Here is a 19954-nt window from a genome sequence, read left to right as displayed (position 1 = left end):
TCTAATAATTAGATAATAGAGCGATTAGTTAAATTAATAACTAACTTCAGTCTCAAAGTAAATTATAATTTATAAGTCAAATGGTTTTGTTTGTAGGTAACTTCCTAATGAGACAATAGTATTGTAAAAAAAACAATATCAAACAAATAAAAAATAAAATAATGTCTTGTTCCCAGATGTTTTTTAGTATTTAATTTAGTTAGTAATTATTATTTATTGGAAAATAACCAAATCTGAATTTTTTCATTTCTATAGGTACGATTCCCTTCTGTATTGAATATTTCCCTTTTTAAATTTACTGGCATTATGTTTTAGTTATTTATGTCCAAATGTCTTAAATGAGGATTAGAACAAGGTATGATTTTGTAGTCCTTTGTTTTTTAGATTTACGCTTCCAACTTTCTACTGCTGTGTCTTCTTCATTTAAATTGTCAGTTTGATTACTACTAACATTATCTATTTGTGGTACTAAGTCTTCTCTTTCACTTTGATCATTGATAATATCTGAGTTTTGGACTTCATTTTCCGTTTGATTACTGTTATTATTAACATGTAATTGAAGGCTGTCCAATAGTACATTTTGATTTGAAGACCGTAAAAGAGATGTACCACGCAGTGAAATGATGTGTCTTTCTAAAAACGTCTCAATATTTGTAGGAAGCGAAATATCTTTAAATGTTATTGTTTTAAGTTTTTTGGACCTAGATAATCTATGAATTTTTTACCATACGCTTTTCTAGAATACTCCATTCTGACATCAAATGCCCTATTTTCTCTTTTAATCATTACCTTTTTCATATCCAGAAAGGATTCAAAGTTTTTAATTATATATACAATAGTTATTTTTTTATATACAGACTCAAATGGTAACACATCTAATAAATTAAAGTTTTCTTTAGTTGAACCAAAGAAAGTATTTTTACTTAAACATATCCTAACAATTTTTCTTTGTAAAAGTTGTAGTAATCTAGATGAATTTTGATTCAGTAAAAATTATTATTTTGTCTATAATGTAATTTTGATATTGTAAAAGTATATTACAAAAATTATAAAGAAATAAGGTACCTAGTCAATTGATTGTTTCTATTTTTATAAACAATTATTATTACAAATTACCTATTTCAAGTAAATATTACTTAGTAGGTATAACTTATATTGACAAACAAAATATAAAATTATTATTAACAAATTTTGAAATTTACAATAAAAATAGTGCATTAATATAAAATGATTTATTTGGTATATCATGATAGAGTCGGGATTCATATGATTTTACATAATATTGTTTCTAAGTACCTATGTCCTATATGCAGCCTGATGAAAGTAAAAAATGTAGAAAGCACAGTACCTATACAGTAGACAATAACATAAAAAGCATAAGCATAAAAAAAGGTGAACATTCTTAAAAAATCATCATGCATAAACATTAAACAAAACAATTTATTTATTTGAATTGTATGTGAATTTAATTTATTTAAATACAAAAAACTAGGTATAGTCCTATCATAATAAGCAAATGTGCATATTTTGTTTTGTATTATGCATGATACAATAAATTATGAAAAATATTTACGATAATAATGCACCATGTGTACCTTCCAGTGCAGCGAGATCAAAAACCAAAATATTAGGGATAAAAGTATGGGAATAATCTAGTAAACATGTGCAATGTGTTTTGAAGCTGTGTTTAACAAAATTATACAAAAACATTTGTGTACACCTAATATTTTAAAATGTCGTAAATAACCACAACGTAAGGTCTTTGAATTTTGGGCGTAGAAACAAAAACGTTATCTGTAGTCCTAGTCATGGACAATTTTAAAAACTATCCACTTATATTATGTTAAAATAATTTAAATAAATATAGGTACAAGTTAAATTACAGAAGTCTACAAAAATACAGGACCACGTGTGTAACAGTCATTAGCAATTATAATAGGTAATCTATTTTAGTATTTTATATTATAAAGATAAATAATAATTTTCAAACTCATACAGCATACTTATAATAAATTGTCTTAATTATTATAGTTAACATTATTATTACCCAGTGGCGCAATTATCGGGAGTGTTGGGTGTGAAATTCACAGAGGCCCCCCAATTTTTGGGGGCCCCGAGATCTCATATACGATATTCCTACTATAATGTGTAATATACAAACTAATACAATAATAATTAAATATTAATACCATTATGAATTAATATAGGTAATATAATATTATTTGTTTTAATATAATTACATTAAATAAATATGTTTTTACTCTTTTAAGTTTGGAGAATTCGAATTACGAGTACCCATGCAAGAAACCTGTGTAAAATTAGGTATATTATATTATGACTAATAATTATGAACTATTATATGTGAAAAAACAATATTTTTTAGAGTTACAATAAAGTAAATAAAAAAATAAATTTAAAAAGTAAATATTATTAAATAATGGAAGCCTAAAAGTATATTCAAAGTTTATTTCAAAATATTTTACAATAGTACTAATAAAATGTTAATTCACGGAGAAAGTGACTAGCTAATACATATTATAATATAATGACCACACCATTTTGTTTGATACAAAGAAAAATTAATTAAATAATAATTAATAAAAGTATTGGAAATAATAAATAATACAGCATTATTTGATCAGAAATTATCCATCCTCTCGTCTAATGGATACACATTGACCATAAATATAAGAGTAGATGGTAAATAGGAGAATAGGAGAACTTTTTTTTTAAATGTCGGTATTTAAATATAATTAAAATTTTTTCAAATACCTATAGATTAATTTATTACAATACATTGGTACAGATTGTATTGGTGACCGTGACAGTTTTTTGAAATTAAACAATAACGTTATATATACTCCTGGAATAGTATATAAGCTAATACCCGCGTACATCATGTTCAAATAAATCCACTTGTGATGTCGGGGGCTGGCGTGACGTCTCGCCACCCCCCCGACGGGTTTTTTGATATCTCCCCCGGACCGAAGAGCTTACGAATGTTTATATTGCGCGTACAAATACGTACGAATAGAGGGCAATGTATCGGTAGGAAAAAAATTTAAAATAACCCATGTCGGGGGCTGGCGTGACGTCTCGCCACCCCCCCCGACGGGTTTTTTGATATCTCCCCCGGACCGAAGAGCTTACGAATGTTTATATTGCGCGTACAAATACGTACGAATAGAGGGCAATGTATCGGTAGGAAAAAAATTTAAAATAACCCATGTCGGGGGCTGGCGTGACGTCTCGCCACCCCCCCGACGGGTTTTTTGATATCTCCCCCGGACCGAAGAGCTTACGAATGTTTATATTGCGCGTACAAATACGTACGAATAGAGGGCAATGTATCGGTAGGAAAAAAATTTAAAATAACCCATGTCGGGGGCTGGCGTGACGTCTCGCCACCCCCCCGACGGGTTTTTTGATATCTCCCCCGGACCGAAGAGCTTACGAATGTTTATATTGCGCGTACAAATACGTACGAATAGAGGGCAATGTATCGGTAGGAAAAAAATTTAAAATAACCCATGTCGGGGGCTGGCGTGACGTCTCGCAACCCCCCCGACGGGTTTTTTGATATCTCCCCCGGACCGAAGAGCTTACGAATGTTTATATTGCGCGTACAAATACGTACGAATAGAGGGCAATGTATCGGTAGGAAAAAAATTTAAAATAACCCATGTCGGGGGCTGGCGTGACGTCTCGCCACCCCCCCGACGGGTTTTTTGATATCTCCCCCGGACCGAAGAGCTTACGAATGTTTATATTGCGCGTACAAATACGTACGAATAGAGGGCAATGTATCGGTAGGAAAAAAATTTAAAATAACCCATGTCGGGGGCTGGCGTGACGTCTCGCCACCCCCCCGACGGGTTTTTTGATATCTCCCCCGGACCGAAGAGCTTACGAATGTTTATATTGCGCGTACAAATACGTACGAATAGAGGGCAATGTATCGGTAGGAAAAAAATTTAAAATAACCCATGTCGGGGGCTGGCGTGACGTCTCGCCACCCCCCCCGACGGGTTTTTTGATATCTCCCCCGGACCGAAGAGCTTACGAATGTTTATATTGCGCGTACAAATACGTACGAATAGAGGGCAATGTATCGGTAGGAAAAAAATTTAAAATAACCCATGTCGGGGGCTGGCGTGACGTCTCGCCACCCCCCCCCGACGGGTTTTTTGATATCTCCCCCGGACCGAAGAGCTTACGAATGTTTATATTGCGCGTACAAATACGTACGAATAGAGGGCAATGTATCGGTAGGAAAAAAATTTAAAATAACCCATGTCGGGGGCTGGCGTGACGTCTCGCCACCCCCCCCGACGGGTTTTTTGATATCTCCCCCGGACCGAAGAGCTTACGAATGTTTATATTGCGCGTACAAATACGTACGAATAGAGGGCAATGTATCGGTAGGAAAAAAATTTAAAATAACCCATGTCGGGGGCTGGCGTGACGTCTCGCCACCCCCCCGATGGGTTTTCGGTTTATCTGAGCCACTTTATTCATACAAATTCTGTAACGCAGCTTACAAATTCGTACAAACAGCATACTAAAAGATAGAATAATAAAGTTTCAATAATTTGAAAATGGGGGGGCTGGTGTGACGTACGTGATGCAGGGTTGTTATTAAGTATAATAAATTAATCCTAGCGTTACTATTTTCATTTTTAAATTTAATTAAAAACAATGTGTATTTCTGCATAACTAATATATTTTAAGTATTTTAATAAGCAAATGCATATTATGGATTCGTTTTCTTATTAAGTCTTGATATTATATAATATCTAGAACCTGTGCTTATACTTTAAAATTAAAAAAAATATATAAAACATGTACCTACATAATATTATGCATACAAAATACGGGGAAATGTGCAAAAAAAAAGGAGATATGCAAATTTATGTAAAAAAACAAAATTTCAAAAATATTTTGTAAAAAAATCTGGTGATGTGATCTTCTAAACTACCTAATGAATGTGCATATTATTATAGGCAAAATTAATATATTTTCAATTATTGACTATTTGAAGTAATTTTTACGTACGATTCAAATATTTAAGAAACTTCCAATTTAGTTTGTGTAATTATAAACTTTTACAATATAATATAAGTATTCAATTATTTTAACTTTGAAATGAGTATCATTTTGTTATTTTCATCTTATAATATTGAAAACGTCAGTGATTGTCACGATCTAGTATTTTTAAAAACTTCTGTATATTTTTAAAGCTAGTTGTTTTACAATGGTGTTTATTATTATTTTTTTTTATATAATAAAATTAATACACATTTATTATGTATACAAAATTTCTACCAGAAGGAGTGCTTCGATTTTAACATATAGTATCTCATCTTTTAGCAAATTGGATCAAGATAGTACTTTAAAAAGGTCATTTTCTGATTTTATCAATAGTTATTTAATGCCACGGGAAAAACCATTGAAAAATTACGAAAAAACGCTAAAAATGGGATTTTGATTTCTAACGCTTTGCTTATCACCGTAGAAACGATTAAAAAATTATAATATTATAATATTAATTCAACTTAAATGATATAATAAATAATAACAATATAAAATATCCAGACTGACAAACCGTCTCCGCTCAGAATCGTTTTTCTTATACAATGATATTATATCATTAAATTCAAGTCTAATACAATCCATTATACAAAGACCCACTTGTAACCTACTGTACAGCAGAGCGACATCCACTTACCTGCTTTTTTTTTAAAATGTTTATGAAATGCATTATTGTATATTATAGGTACTGAGCGAAAAAATGAAATTAATAACATATTTGTATTAAAAGATCCAAAAATACCTACATAAAATGTTTAGCATTAAGATTTACACATTATTTTGAAACGCAAATATTTAAAACAGAATTAATATAAATAATAATAAAAAAATATAGGTATATCAATTATCAATTTATATATAAATCTGGGCTTCAGTAATATTTATATAGTACACAACACATAAATACATAATTGTACATTATAAATAAGTATACGGTATGATCAGTGGCGTATTTAGGAATTTTTCAAGGAGGGGGTCCAGCTAGTTTTCCAAATAAATTTAAGTGGGGAGGCTCCAATACAAAATATAATAATATATATATTAGATGTTTAGATAGGTATTTATGGGGCAAATTGAGGGGGGTGGACTCCATGGACCCGTTCGTAAATACGCCACCGAGTATGAAATATTTTTGTATATAAAATAAATATCTACTGTAAAGCAAAATTCGTAAAACGTATCTTATATAATATTATAGGTATGCAATATACATATAATTACCTCGATAAGTAACTTTTGAATAATTACGTATTTAGATACCTAGGTACAACTAATGATAAAATAATTTTGGTTTGATTAAAATTAAACGTTATTAATTGATCTACTAAAATTTAAAATTATTATATAAACGTATTTATAATCTACGTAACTATATACAAATTGTAATACAACAAATATCTTGTGCACAGCACATGCACAACATAGGAACCGTATACGAACTAATTTAGTGAAATGATTATAATTTTGAAAACAGATTTTAATTTTTCTCTTTTTTTCATATCGTCTTTGAGAACTGGATCAGTCCGTTTGTTGGAATGAAAATATATTACGCCCAAATATGTATGTTGCACTCTATTACTACCAAGCCTAATTCACCCCATTCCCGCAATCCCATTAAGTATTTCCCAATCTCACACCCGTCCCATATAAGACACTGGACACATAAGAATGAATCTATGAAAAATTCCCGCCTGACAAAATATCAATCCTAAATTTTTCTTAGAAATTTTTCCTTCACGAGTTTGAAATAATTCAATAAACGGTCGTGTTTAAAAAGTTGTTTTGAACGTAGGTATGTTTTTTTATTTTTACTATTTTATATTTACTTATTTATATTTTATCACAGTTTCATATGGTTCCATATTATATGGTCCTTGTCATCTGTCATCATGTTAATTACAATTTTTTTCAATTTAAATTTTAAATTGCAAATTGTAAAATATGAGCACTGCCACGTATAACTCAGGCACTCAACATTGGATCAGATAGGTGACCTTGGTGAACGAAAGGTTCACGACCCGGCCGCCACTGCGTATTACCCATTGAAATATAATTAATTACGTATAAATACGTGTATTTTTTTTCATAACGTAAACAATATATAATATATACATATAATTATAATTTATAATAAAACATAAATAAACTATAATAGTTCAAATTTGAAATAAACAAATGTACAAAACAACATTTTAACACACCCGTTTAATGCAGTTCAAATGCGTATTTATATATTTAGTTATTTTTTTTGGGCGGGATTGATATGTACGGGATTTTATCCGGACGAAATTTCGGTAGCAAGATTTTTCTGGGCACTTTTAACAGTATACAAAATGGCCCACCCGAAACAGAGACCTCTACTCATTAATCACCAATCAGAAGGCTGAGTAATATAATATGTCCACTATTTTATGCTGATTATATTCAAATTAATACAACTATATTAACTGTAAACACGTTGAATAAAAATATTTTATTGAACTTGTTGATTTTTTTTTTTTACATATTGTTACTTACATATTATTATAGTTACCTACCAGCTACTGATAGTGCAGTACCAACCTATAAATTTGTCACATGACTCACATGCTAATACGAACACACCTAATCGCCTGTACATAATTTATAATACGGCTTATATACACATGCACTATATAGTATTAATAGTATTATATCCGATATATGGGTAATCTCTTTCAATTGTCAATGGGTGTTATTTATGTGCTACACTGCTACCATACTAGTGTTGATATTCTATATGGTAACGATTTAGTTTACTGTTGTATAGTTAGTTCGTGATTCGTGTAAATTGTGACCCGCCAAGTTAAATGGAAGAATGCACATTCTCTATAGATACATGAAATAAAAAATATGATAAATCTAGGCTTCCCTATAATAATATGTTATGCCATGGAGAAGTTGGATCAAATTATAAGTTTAAAGTTTAAATAAATTTAACAACTTATGCAGTTAAGCGTCTTGCTAAAAATATATATGTTCAGTTTTGTCTAAATTGTAAAACAAACATTTTCTTTGTATTTAGTAGTGCATACGTACAGAATAAGTATATTTTATTATATTATAGAATATTGTATACATGGTGTAAGAAAATGGGTCTGCCATTTAAAAATTAATATTTTAGTTACCTATATAATTTTAATTTTCCCATAATTATTTAATTCTACCCGAGTTTGAATATCTACATTGTTGGCTTATTAAAAGCGCTTGCTGAATTTTAACACAAATATTAAATTTAGTCTTCATTATTAGGTAAGTACTTTAAAAGTATCCACATCATTAGCATCGTTATTCCGTAGTCCATTTCACCCCATAAAAAAGTCCAATGACATGTAGTAGTGGCCGAAGCAGCCTTGGAGCCCAAGCATCAAATCGGCTCGACCTTCATCTAATTCAGCGTTCATTTAACCACCCACGCACTATATATAGTTTCTAATATTAAAATATACCGTTACGTCACCGTTCTGATATTATGCATTGTTCCAAACATTAATATGAGTGTTAGCAATACGATTAGCAAGAAGGTCATTCAATCTTTCTATAATAAAAGTCCAAAATTTTGTTATCCTCATTCAATTGATTAGAATCTAATGTGTGGCCCTCAGAGCAATTTTATGTGGACCAATATTATAAAATTTATAATTTATAGGTATACAAATAGACATTATGTATAAAAGCCACGAACTAAGGTAATATGGACTGGGAACTTCGGATTAAAACGTATGGACAAATTTATTTATTTAAATTATAATTTAAATAACGTTATCACTTTCATGATAAAAACTGGTATTTCTTACCAGAAGGTTAGCTTAACGTAAAACTTAAAAAACAAAATATGCTTTGTATTACTGGATTAATTTTATAGTGTAATCGTCATCAAAATATTCAAACCCATCAATACCATCAATAAATTAGTTGATGCTATTTAAATTAAAAAAGAACATTTTTTACTTTATTTTTTAATACAATTTTAACCTGTTATTACTATCATAACTTTGTTTGTAGATACCTTGTTAAATTAATATACCAATGTTAAAACAGTTATACATTTATATCAAATATATTTTATATGTGGACCGCAAATTATTGAAATACCTGTGCCAACGCAAAAGTATTTTTTTATTTAAATAACAACAATCAACATATAAGTCGGTGATAGATAATAATTCAATTTAATTACGAAAAAAATGGGAAACGCATTCAGCTGTATAGTAGGTGATGGTTGTCGAGTGTATCCACTTCGTAATTTAAGTAATCAAAACAGGTCATCTGTAATAGAAGTGTTAAATTTGAATTCAATAATTATGTTGTATTTTGTTATTCGTTGTATACGAAAATTGATTTTGATTTATGAAAGAAGACAACCCATGTTTCTAAGGATTTATTTACATTTATTAAAGATAAAGATTAAATAAAGATTTATTTTGTTGAAAATTGTGATGAATGTATAAGGTATACTAAGACATTATACCTATTGCAGCCTATTTATTGAAAACTGAACGTGAGATAGTTTCTATTTTCAAGGATTCGTTAAAAGCATTATCTTTCACTTCGGATCATCTTACTAGGGGGCCCTTAATCCTTATTATCACACGATCGAACTTTGGATGTTTTTATATTATGTTTATCACTCACGGACTTCAATTCGATAAAATGTCTAATACCTAAATATGAAAAACCTACAACTATTTTTCATTGTAATTATAAATTGATCAATCACTATACATGTCGTGGATTTTTTCCAAACAACTTTTCTGTGGTAGTATATAATCAACATTTAACTATGATTAACTAGAATAATAAGTAACGAGTCAGAGTTCAGAGTTGCTTCCTACTCAGGATAAATGTCAGTGTGTCACACAGTTTTCATTTAGTTATTTTTAAATAATTTGATTGCGTTACAAACTTGAAACTATTAATCTTATTTCCTATATAACTTATTAGTTATTACCTATATAAAATAAAAATGTGTCGAAATAATTATTAATTATATACTAAAGAATAATACCACCACTACTTCATTGAAGAGACAGTATTAATTGAATATATTATTATTATTATGGATGTTTCAATAATTATTCAGCCTCATTATATTATATTTCTTCATAATTCTCAACACGTTGGCCGACAAACAATAAACATTATCACAGAAAAATATCCAAAGAAATTATCAATATTATATTATTATGTTAATAGAAGATATAATTAAGTATGGTTTTAAAATTTAGTCTAAGATAACAGATATTATCGAATTTTATCATTGTTAATTTTTCATGGACTTTTCGTGTTCTGCTATTCAAAACTTGATATTTCATTATTACAAATTATTCAATTATTTTATTGAATTTGAAATAATATAGAAATAGTGTGAGAAATACAAATTAAACAATAGGAGTTCAAATATATGTTCATAGATACAATTTATACAAATATTGTTACGAAATCGCTTGCAGAGTTCTACACTAAACTATTGTGACACACTATATGTATAGGTATACATAAATATATAATATATCAAATGTTAATATTAACATTTTTTTTATTTCTCAATTTATGTCAAACTTGCTTACAGAATTTTGATGATGTAATTTAGAATTATTTTATTTATTCATGTTTAAAGATCGTAAAGTGATTTGTCAAATTTGTGGTAATTGTATATTTTAGAAACTCACAAACGACGTAATCACAAAAGTAGTGTCATAGGTGTTGGATATTTAAGTGTATTATATAATTATTGTTTTATTGTTTTTAAAAAGAATTAAAAGCCTGGCTTAGCTTGTATAATATTTAAGTTTGGCATTAAGAAAATAAACCTTCGATTATTATTTTAGCGTATGTCCCCAAGCTAAAATTTTGTGTTTGTAAATATTAATGCTTAACATTTTATATTGTATAATATCTACCTTTTTATATATCAATTAGATTTTGGTAGATACCGTTTAGATTGCATTGTAAAAGTGAAACAATAATAAATGTCAAGCTACTATGTATAATACCTAATCAAAATAATCAAAATGTTCTTTCTCCAGCAGGCCGTAATAATTATTTATATTATAGTAAGCACTCGGCTGGCGTTCTGAAATGACATTTACTACCAATGTTCATGGCTTTTATATACTATCGAGTCTTGTGGGACCATCGCAAGTGAGACGTGTGTGACGGGTTACATAGTATAGTCAATAATGATTGAGCAGTGATCGTGGAGGTAATGAGGTGAACTACTAGAGTGCTCCCCCGTTTTTCCTTCATTTTTCTTTTCTTTTTCCCTGAGTTGTCAAAAACTATAAGGATTTTTTTACTTTGGACCCCAAAGTACCAACTAGATTCACTTTCCTATCAGAAAACATACTGCAGTTGAAGAAATTAAAGAAAAAAAATTAAATTAAAAAAAAAAATTAAATCTTCTTCTCTTCCCAGAGGTCTAATCTACACACACACACATTCATTAATATATATATATTGACAAAAAATAATAATACAAATCAACAAACATGCCCGATTAATGATTAATAATATTATTTTTCTTAATTATATCGAAAATATATTGTTAGAAATGTTAAAAAAAAATCTGTGGAAGTTAGAACTCTTATAAGTGAAAACAAAAAAACATTTGTCGTAAAACGTAACTTTTAGACGCGCGTGCCACGGAAACCAAATAATAAAAAATAGCCGCATAGAGTGTATGTTGCTACGTGTCAACGAGACACTACTCTGTGATAAATATTGTGCACTTAAGAGGCCATAACTCCGGAACCACTTATCGCACAGCATATAAACTTAGATAATAGCCGATTCTCAGACCTATATATTGATAAAAATTAATAATACAAATCAACAAACATGCCCGATTAACCAATAGCAACCAATATATAATACACTATTATTATTTTAAAAATAATATTATTTTTATTTTTTTCTGGACAACCCTTATCACTTAGGGGTATGAAAAATAGATTTTGGCCGATTCTCATACCTACTGAATATGCATAAAAAAATTTCATAAAAATCGGTCAAGCCGTTTCGGAGGAGTATTGAGACTAACACTGTGACATGAGAATTTTATATTTAAGATAATAATAAACAAAATAATAATAATTAACCAGATACCGTATTAATTATAACAATATAAATATAATATCAAATATCCTAGTCTGACAGTCTCCACTGAGTATTCGTCCACATGAATATTCGTATGCAATGATATTATATCATTGAATTCAAATTTAACACCATCCATTACAGTCATTCAGCAACTTCCATACTTACCCATTTTTTTTCGTTAAAAATGTTCCTATATTGATTATTGATTGGATAAATGTTTCATAACTTAATTTTGACAGAATGGATGGTAGCAAATTTCACCGGGATAATTTGAGCTCCAATTTTCACTTGTGTGTTTTGTTTCTAGTGCTGAAGGTTTGTAGGAAAAATAGTGCATTCGTGTAAAATGTGTTGCATAACCAAACATCTCAGGGTTTTGACCAAGTGCTAGGACGTACATATTATAATAAATGCGATAATTTATCATCCATAGCAATCCACACGATTTAAACTGTTTTTACGTGGAAAATTTATATTGCTATTTTATTAGATATTTTATTTTTATATCAGTTTGGTTATTAGGTAGAATAGTGCTTAACTTAGGGCTTCGATTAATAATTTATAATGCATTCATAAAACTACTAAAATGTTAACGTCATATTAATATATTAAATATACCTATTGGTACCTAACCTGGGTTAATAAAATATTAAATTTTTAAAGTACATATTATATTTTATACACACAATGATATTTTAAAATTTTAGAATATTTTCGAAATTGGCCGGTAGATTACGATCTTTAGTGCAATTCTGGACAAGTAATCTTCGATTTTCCCCACACTTAACATAAAAATAATAGTGAAAGAAATTCGTTTTTTTTTTTTAATATTTTCAATGTTTCTAACTGAGTGACCTAAATCACTCAGTGCATTGGTGATTTCGATGTTGAGTGTGGAATGGTGCAAATTCCTGATAATGACCCTAAATTGGCGTTTGAATTGTAAGCAGTAGGTATATATATGAAACTCCGAGCCTGTGCTATTTAGATGTTCTGTAATTAAATTAAAATTGTGTTGACGGTTGACCATTATTAGGGTAAAAAGCTAGAAACTACAACGTGGCGTTAAAGGAGAAACCTTTATTACCCGTGAGACTTAATAATGTTTTTTGGAATGAAGAAAAATTGTAACTGATTGCTCGCAAATACGAACGTGATGATAGCGAGAAGCGAACTGATCTATGTAATATTATACTTTATATAAATATACACAAGCCATGTTAAGATAATATTATTATAATAATAATTTTTTTTTATTATTAGGTTTAAGGCTTCGATTAATGAAGTCATTGCCTGTTGGTTGATAGGGTTGGTACAGACGGTACAGTAAGGTTGGTACGTTTGATACAGTCGAACACTTGTGTGGTAAGGTTTTTGTGCACTTCAAACCCACTACCCAGGTGGTCACCCATCCGAGAATTAGTTGCAGCGGCCGTTGCTTACTCTCAATACGTCGCGTGATTGGTTGCAGCCACTGCGCCGCGCCGAGCCACATTATAATTATAATTATTGAATTATTATTATATTTTAGTAGGTCAATTTTTAACAATGGTTAATACAATAATACCACGTACTTAAAAATTACTATTTATATAATATTATCTATATAATAAAAAAAAGTGGCCATTTCTCAAATAACGCAATTTCTTGAAAACTACTACTCAGATTTTCTTGAAATTCAACATAGATATTCAGTTTGAGCTCATAAGTATCAGTCTGAAGTCAAAAATGGCCTAGGTATTTTTTAACGATCACCAGGGAGTCAGAAGTGTAAATTCATTGGTTTATAAAAGAAAAATAAAGAGTGGCCAATTAAAGGTCAAATTATAATTTATAATTGCCATAGCAACAAAATAACAGTAACAATTCATTTTTTTTAGAAAAAATAAATCACCAATCTTTCTTGAATTAATATAGAGTAGTACATTCAACGGGCAACGAAGTGCACGGGATCAACTAGTTTTCAATATAAAATATTCCTCTTCTCCCTCATCACAGAAAATATCGTATCTACACCACTTGTGACAAATATGACTTATCGGCTTCATGCACTGTGCATTATCATAATATTATATATAATACAATTTGTATACAAATATAATATTGTCATTTCAGCGGGATTGCAGTCGATAGTTGTCATCTATATAGGTAAAAACATAATCGTACTTAACGTTTATGTGATAATGTTTCGCAGACTCAAGTCTTCGATCACCACAATTGTACTGCTCCTCTCTGTGGTTACTTCGTCCATTCTCGTTACACCGACCAACGTCGCTCATTCCAGTAGCACGTCTACAACTCGCCCTGCCGTTAACCATATCGACCCAGGTTAGTCAAAGTCAGATTCACACAATATTACCATTTACCATCACTCAGATTTATTGGATAATCACTCGGGAGATATTCGTTTTAAAACAAATAATATTTTTTAACCAAGCAAATAAACTGACAGGTATAGCGAGTAGCGACATTAATATTTTTATAATACAATATACAACGCATATTTTCTGCCTATTGTATTAACTAATATAATAATGTAGGTATAGATAATAAATAAATTATACCTAGTAGGCAAAATAGAGTCTTGGCAGTTTATGTTGGACTTGAGTCATAGGTAATTTTTCGTCCGACGAACGTGTGCAATTCGTTCACATTTAGTTATATACGTTTAATTTTTATTGTGTCGTATATCATTTCTGATTGTTTGGTGCTATAATTTTTTGCTGTCTTACATTTATTTTTATCTAAATAATAAAATTGGAGTGGTTAGTCATTATTATAGGTGTGCTGTTTTCCGTTCAATACATTAAGACATTAAAAACACAATCATATATCCATTATTCAAGTACCAATTTAATCTTATACTTGACATTTATAATTGAACACTGCAGATAATAATTTATAAAGTAAACACATAATTTATTGAATCTCTAGTTTACGAGAAAATAACAATAAATAAAATGGAAACAAACATAGATTTTACTATAATGTATAGGTATTGTATTCCTAATTCAATAATTTTCATGTTCAAATTCAAAACAATAATATTATTCTTCAATCGTCATTGATGCAAAAATGAATTAATTTAACACGTCTAATGTCTATGACTAGGTAAATTGTGTTCAATGTGAACTTTTAAATGTTAATCTTTTTTGTTAATTTCGCAACACGTTGCAGGTAAACTCATACTAATTGTTTTTTATCCTCATCTCCCACCTGCACTAAAATAAGATTAGATATCTATAATACGTGCCCATCTCCATTAATATGTCCTCTTTTTACGTTAAATATTATTAGTAGGGCTCGGATTTATATATATTTATATAACCAAAGTATGTATTTATACAATAAAAATATGTACATAAAAATGTGCTAAAGAATTCAAAATATGTAGTCAGAAAATAATAATAATAATAATAATAATAATTAATAATATAATAAAATGTAATAAAAAATGTATATTTATCTAATTATATTGATTACAAACATTTATTAACATTCATTTTCAAACTTTCGAATCCAAAAGATCGCCGATTTTGTCTTAAAATCTTAATAATAATTAACAATAAAATAAAATGTGATAAAAAAAATGCATATTTATCTATAGTTATCTAATTACCTTGCTTGGGTACAATTAATAATAACATGCACTTTTAAATTGTTGAATTCAAAAAATCGTCGGTATAATATATAGTCATAATAACCTTTCAGTTATTTTAACTCTGAAGAAAAGACATTAAAACAGTATAATTGTCTAAATATGTGAGAAAAAATTAAATAATTGTGAAATATGTAAAAACATGTATTTATGACAAAATATGTAAAAATATGTGAAATCAAATATAGCTCATTTTATCAAAAATCTTGTGAAACAAATTTATCACTTGCCGAAATTAGTTTATCATGTCGCAGAGAAAATATGTATTTACATATAAATCCGAACCCTAATTATTAGTTTTTCTAAAAAATCCTTATAAAAGTTCATTATTATTTATTTGGGGTCAAATAATCGTTAAAATACGTAGGTATACTTATATTATGACATTTAGAATTATCAACAAAAATACGCCACCTACTGATATTAATAAAATGTCATAATGTAATATGTTTTATATGCCATAAAAACAATACATAGAATTACGCCGCTTATATCATCACTCTAAAAAGTTATCAAGTAGAACGTATGTAGATCATAAATATCCAACTAATCCGGTACTCATACATAAATGGTCATTATAATCTATATGAAATAATATTATAAAAAATGATTGAAAACCATTTCCAGTTCGATTATTAGATACTTGATATTCATATAATTTTCTATGATAATACAAGTATAAAAGTACATAACAATAGTGTCTTACATATAGGTTCTAATGTCTAAAGTAGTATAAATTATACTATCATTTATTCAACGAGTCGTGCTGTTTGAGGACAGCGTTCAGGAATTGTTACCACTAGGAAGCCTCATATTCATCTCGAAAATATAATTTAAAACAATTTACTGTTCAAAAGTAAACTATAGCTCTATAAAATAATTCTTCGTGGCTAGGATTAAAATTAATTAATAAAATAAATGGCAAATAAAAGTTAAGGTAAATAGTAAATACAGCAGATTCTGGTTTACAAATTACAGATGCGGCAACAGATTACATCAGCATCAGATGCCTACCACACATCACTAATAGTCAGTCGGTTGGTATATAGGCCATGTATATAAGAGTCTCGACGAAAAAAAAGGAGAAACAAATACACTAAAGTTGTTTGTAAACAGTTATTAATTTTTATATATTCTATTAAAATAGTCAGATTGATTTAAAAATAACTATTATGAACATTGTCTATTACAATATAATAATATCCAATAAATACAATTAATAATATATGCTATAAAAGGTTGTATAGCAATATACCATTATCGACATGAATATATTTTCCCATTGCATTTTATAATAATTGTTGATATTATTCTGAAAATTATATTTTTTGTGTGGAATATTTTTATCACCATTGTTATGAAAACACGCGTCAATCTATTATCTATATATATACAAGCTGAATATATTGTGCTTGTACTTTATTTAGATATGTGCCTTGTCCGTGATATACTCTTTCGTTTAAAAAAAATCAAGAAGATCGTATAAGTAGTTCCAGAGTTGAATCTGTACAGCAAATGTTCATTTCACATTTATGTTGTAAGAAGATATATATAATAAATTGACAAAAAATAATAATAAAAATCACAAAAGGTGCCCGTAACCAATAGCAAGCAATATACAATACACTATTATTATTTTAATCTGCAACTTAACTTGTTGTTTTTGGCCATATCGCCAGGTGTACACTATTAAGAGGCCATAACTCCGGAACCACTTAACGCACAGCGTATAAACTTCACATAAATTTTCTAAATATCAATCTTAATATGCCCTGAAATTTTTATCGATATCGATTAGGTGGATCTTGAGTTATAAAATTTATTCAAATGTGCACTTATTTATATATATATAGAATATAGATATTAGTTATCTAAATCTACTTCGCACTTGAGAATAAATCAATTGAATAAAAAGATGCGGAGTGTCTTAACAAATAACTGTAAAATATAATAATGTAAATATGTAACTAAATTGAATAGCAAAATAAAGTATTTTTCAAAAACTGTATTATTTTTTTAAATATGTAAATAAAAAGTATTTTAAAATCTTTAATACTAATTACTGTTCAAAATAATTAGTATTTACTATTATAAGAATTGCCCTGCTGTGTATTATATATACATGTTTATATTACGGTATAGGGAAACATTTTCTAAAGACAATAATATATCCCATACTAAAATATCCTAGGTCAATGCATACCTATCTCATATTACATATTTTATACAATATCATTTTTTTTTAATTGGATTTTTGTCCTATACGTTCGATGTTTTGACATGTATATTATGGTACATGATATTTGTTGATCTATGGATATAGGTATGTTATTTATATATTACCGACAAAGCTAAGTAAATGTTAGGTAAAGCTACGTTTACTATATTTAATATTCAATATTAATTATACTCAGTAAATTCGAGAAATTATAATTTTATTCACGCATTTACTAAAATGTTTTGCTATCTAGAGTGTACAAACTACATATCATGACAATAAAAACTAATAAATCTTAATAGAATATTAATATAGTTTTTAAGTAGGCACCTAATAATTGAAAACAAAAAACTAAGTTATACATGTATGATTTATACACTAATTTGTTAACGTATATTTATTTTATATAGTATAATCATACATTATTAACACAATTTACTGGTATTCATTTAAATCATATAAAACAATTAAAAATTAAATATTTTATATTAAATAACAAAAAAATTATAATAATTTTGGTTTCCATTTAAATTCATTAGTTGATAAGCCCATTTCATTAAATAATTGGAATTATATGAAAAAAAAAAATCAATGCGTATAATATAATGATAATAATAATTGTATATTATAATGCGTATACCTAAAAATAATAACAATTATTATACGCTGAATATGCCAACAACGGAAAGGTTTGCTAGGAATGTAAGATATGGAAATATTTAAAACATAATGAACACACTAGGTAGATGGGTAGAGCCTAAAAGATAATATCGTGATATTTGAGTGGCATTAACATTTAACACAATATTATATCGATCATATTATATTTTAATTTGTATAAATAGGTTCATGGAAGAAGGGTAGTGTAAATTCAGAAAATTTTTTCAACAGAGCAAAACTAACATTTGTGAAGCTTTAACTTAATTTAATAGCATTTACTTATATGATTTGTAAATCATAAAATGTACAAAACGTTTTTTTTTAAATAAAAACAATATAAAATATATTATGCTTTTCTGATTTTACAAAGTACGATTAGTAAATTCTAGTATTAAATAGTAAAATCTTGATTTACCTAGTGATCTGGTTATATATATTTAATATATTGTATTGATTGATTATTATTATTATTTTTCAGGACAGGACTTTACCACAGACAATTTTAAGAACAGTAGTCCGACCTTGTGTGAAAATATTCAACGGTCAATCGACGAATTCCCCAGGGATTTCTTCACCGAAGAACAAAGACGTCATGGAGCCGTTATCGTTCACTTAATCCTGGCATTTTATGGATTCCTATTTATAACATTTGTTTGTCAGGACTATTTTCTACCATCAGTATTATATATATGTTTAGGTATGGTGAACGTTTTTTTATTGAATTCTTTGAAGTGTTTAAATAATATTGAACTAAATAATAATATTAATAGGATTAAATATTAAACCAACCAAAAATGCGGGATATAGAATTGAATTGTTAAATTTTAGTTTTGTTCGAGTTTTTATTCACATGAGGGGTAACCTCACGATAATAGTACGTAGATTTATGCAGGCCTTTCCCCTCACAATATCGATGATGGTAGCATTATAATTTATACAATACCCAATACAATATAATATTTAGTACCTATAATACCTCGACGCTCGGCGTATTACAAAATGATAGCACGGCGTTGTGGCTAGGCAATTTAGCTACATAATAATAATATTAACATTAATAACAACAAAAGTAGTGATTAGATACTGACTTGTATCAAGATATAAAGGTAGATTAATAAAATATTGTTATAACATAGTTTAGTGGAGTTACGGCAAAGAAGCCATTTGAACACACAATATTACTAAGGCAATATACAGTAAGAGCATGT

The 19954-nt window shown here is 28.6% G+C and overlaps 1 protein-coding gene across 2 annotated transcripts in view; it reads left to right on the top strand.

The window, feature by feature from the left end:
• Positions 1-14306: 14306 nt before the first annotated feature.
• LOC100573412 (sodium/potassium/calcium exchanger 3) overlaps positions 14307-19954 on the top strand; it is an 11366-nt gene continuing 5718 nt past the window's right edge. For both annotated transcript variants that reach the window (XM_008180695.2, XM_003241696.4), the window contains exons 1-2: positions 14307-14538; positions 19225-19443. In XM_008180695.2, coding sequence (XP_008178917.1) covers positions 14394-14538; positions 19225-19443 — 364 coding nt within the window. In that variant the 5' untranslated portion in view covers positions 14307-14393. The remainder of the gene's footprint in view (positions 14539-19224; positions 19444-19954) is intronic.

The sequence above is a fragment of the Acyrthosiphon pisum genome, chromosome A1, assembly GCF_005508785.2.
Source record: "Acyrthosiphon pisum isolate AL4f chromosome A1, pea_aphid_22Mar2018_4r6ur, whole genome shotgun sequence".
Classification (NCBI taxonomy): domain Eukaryota; kingdom Metazoa; phylum Arthropoda; class Insecta; order Hemiptera; family Aphididae; genus Acyrthosiphon; species Acyrthosiphon pisum.
The sequence above is the reverse complement of the archived record's forward strand: the minus strand, read 5'-3'. Positions and strand labels throughout refer to the sequence as shown.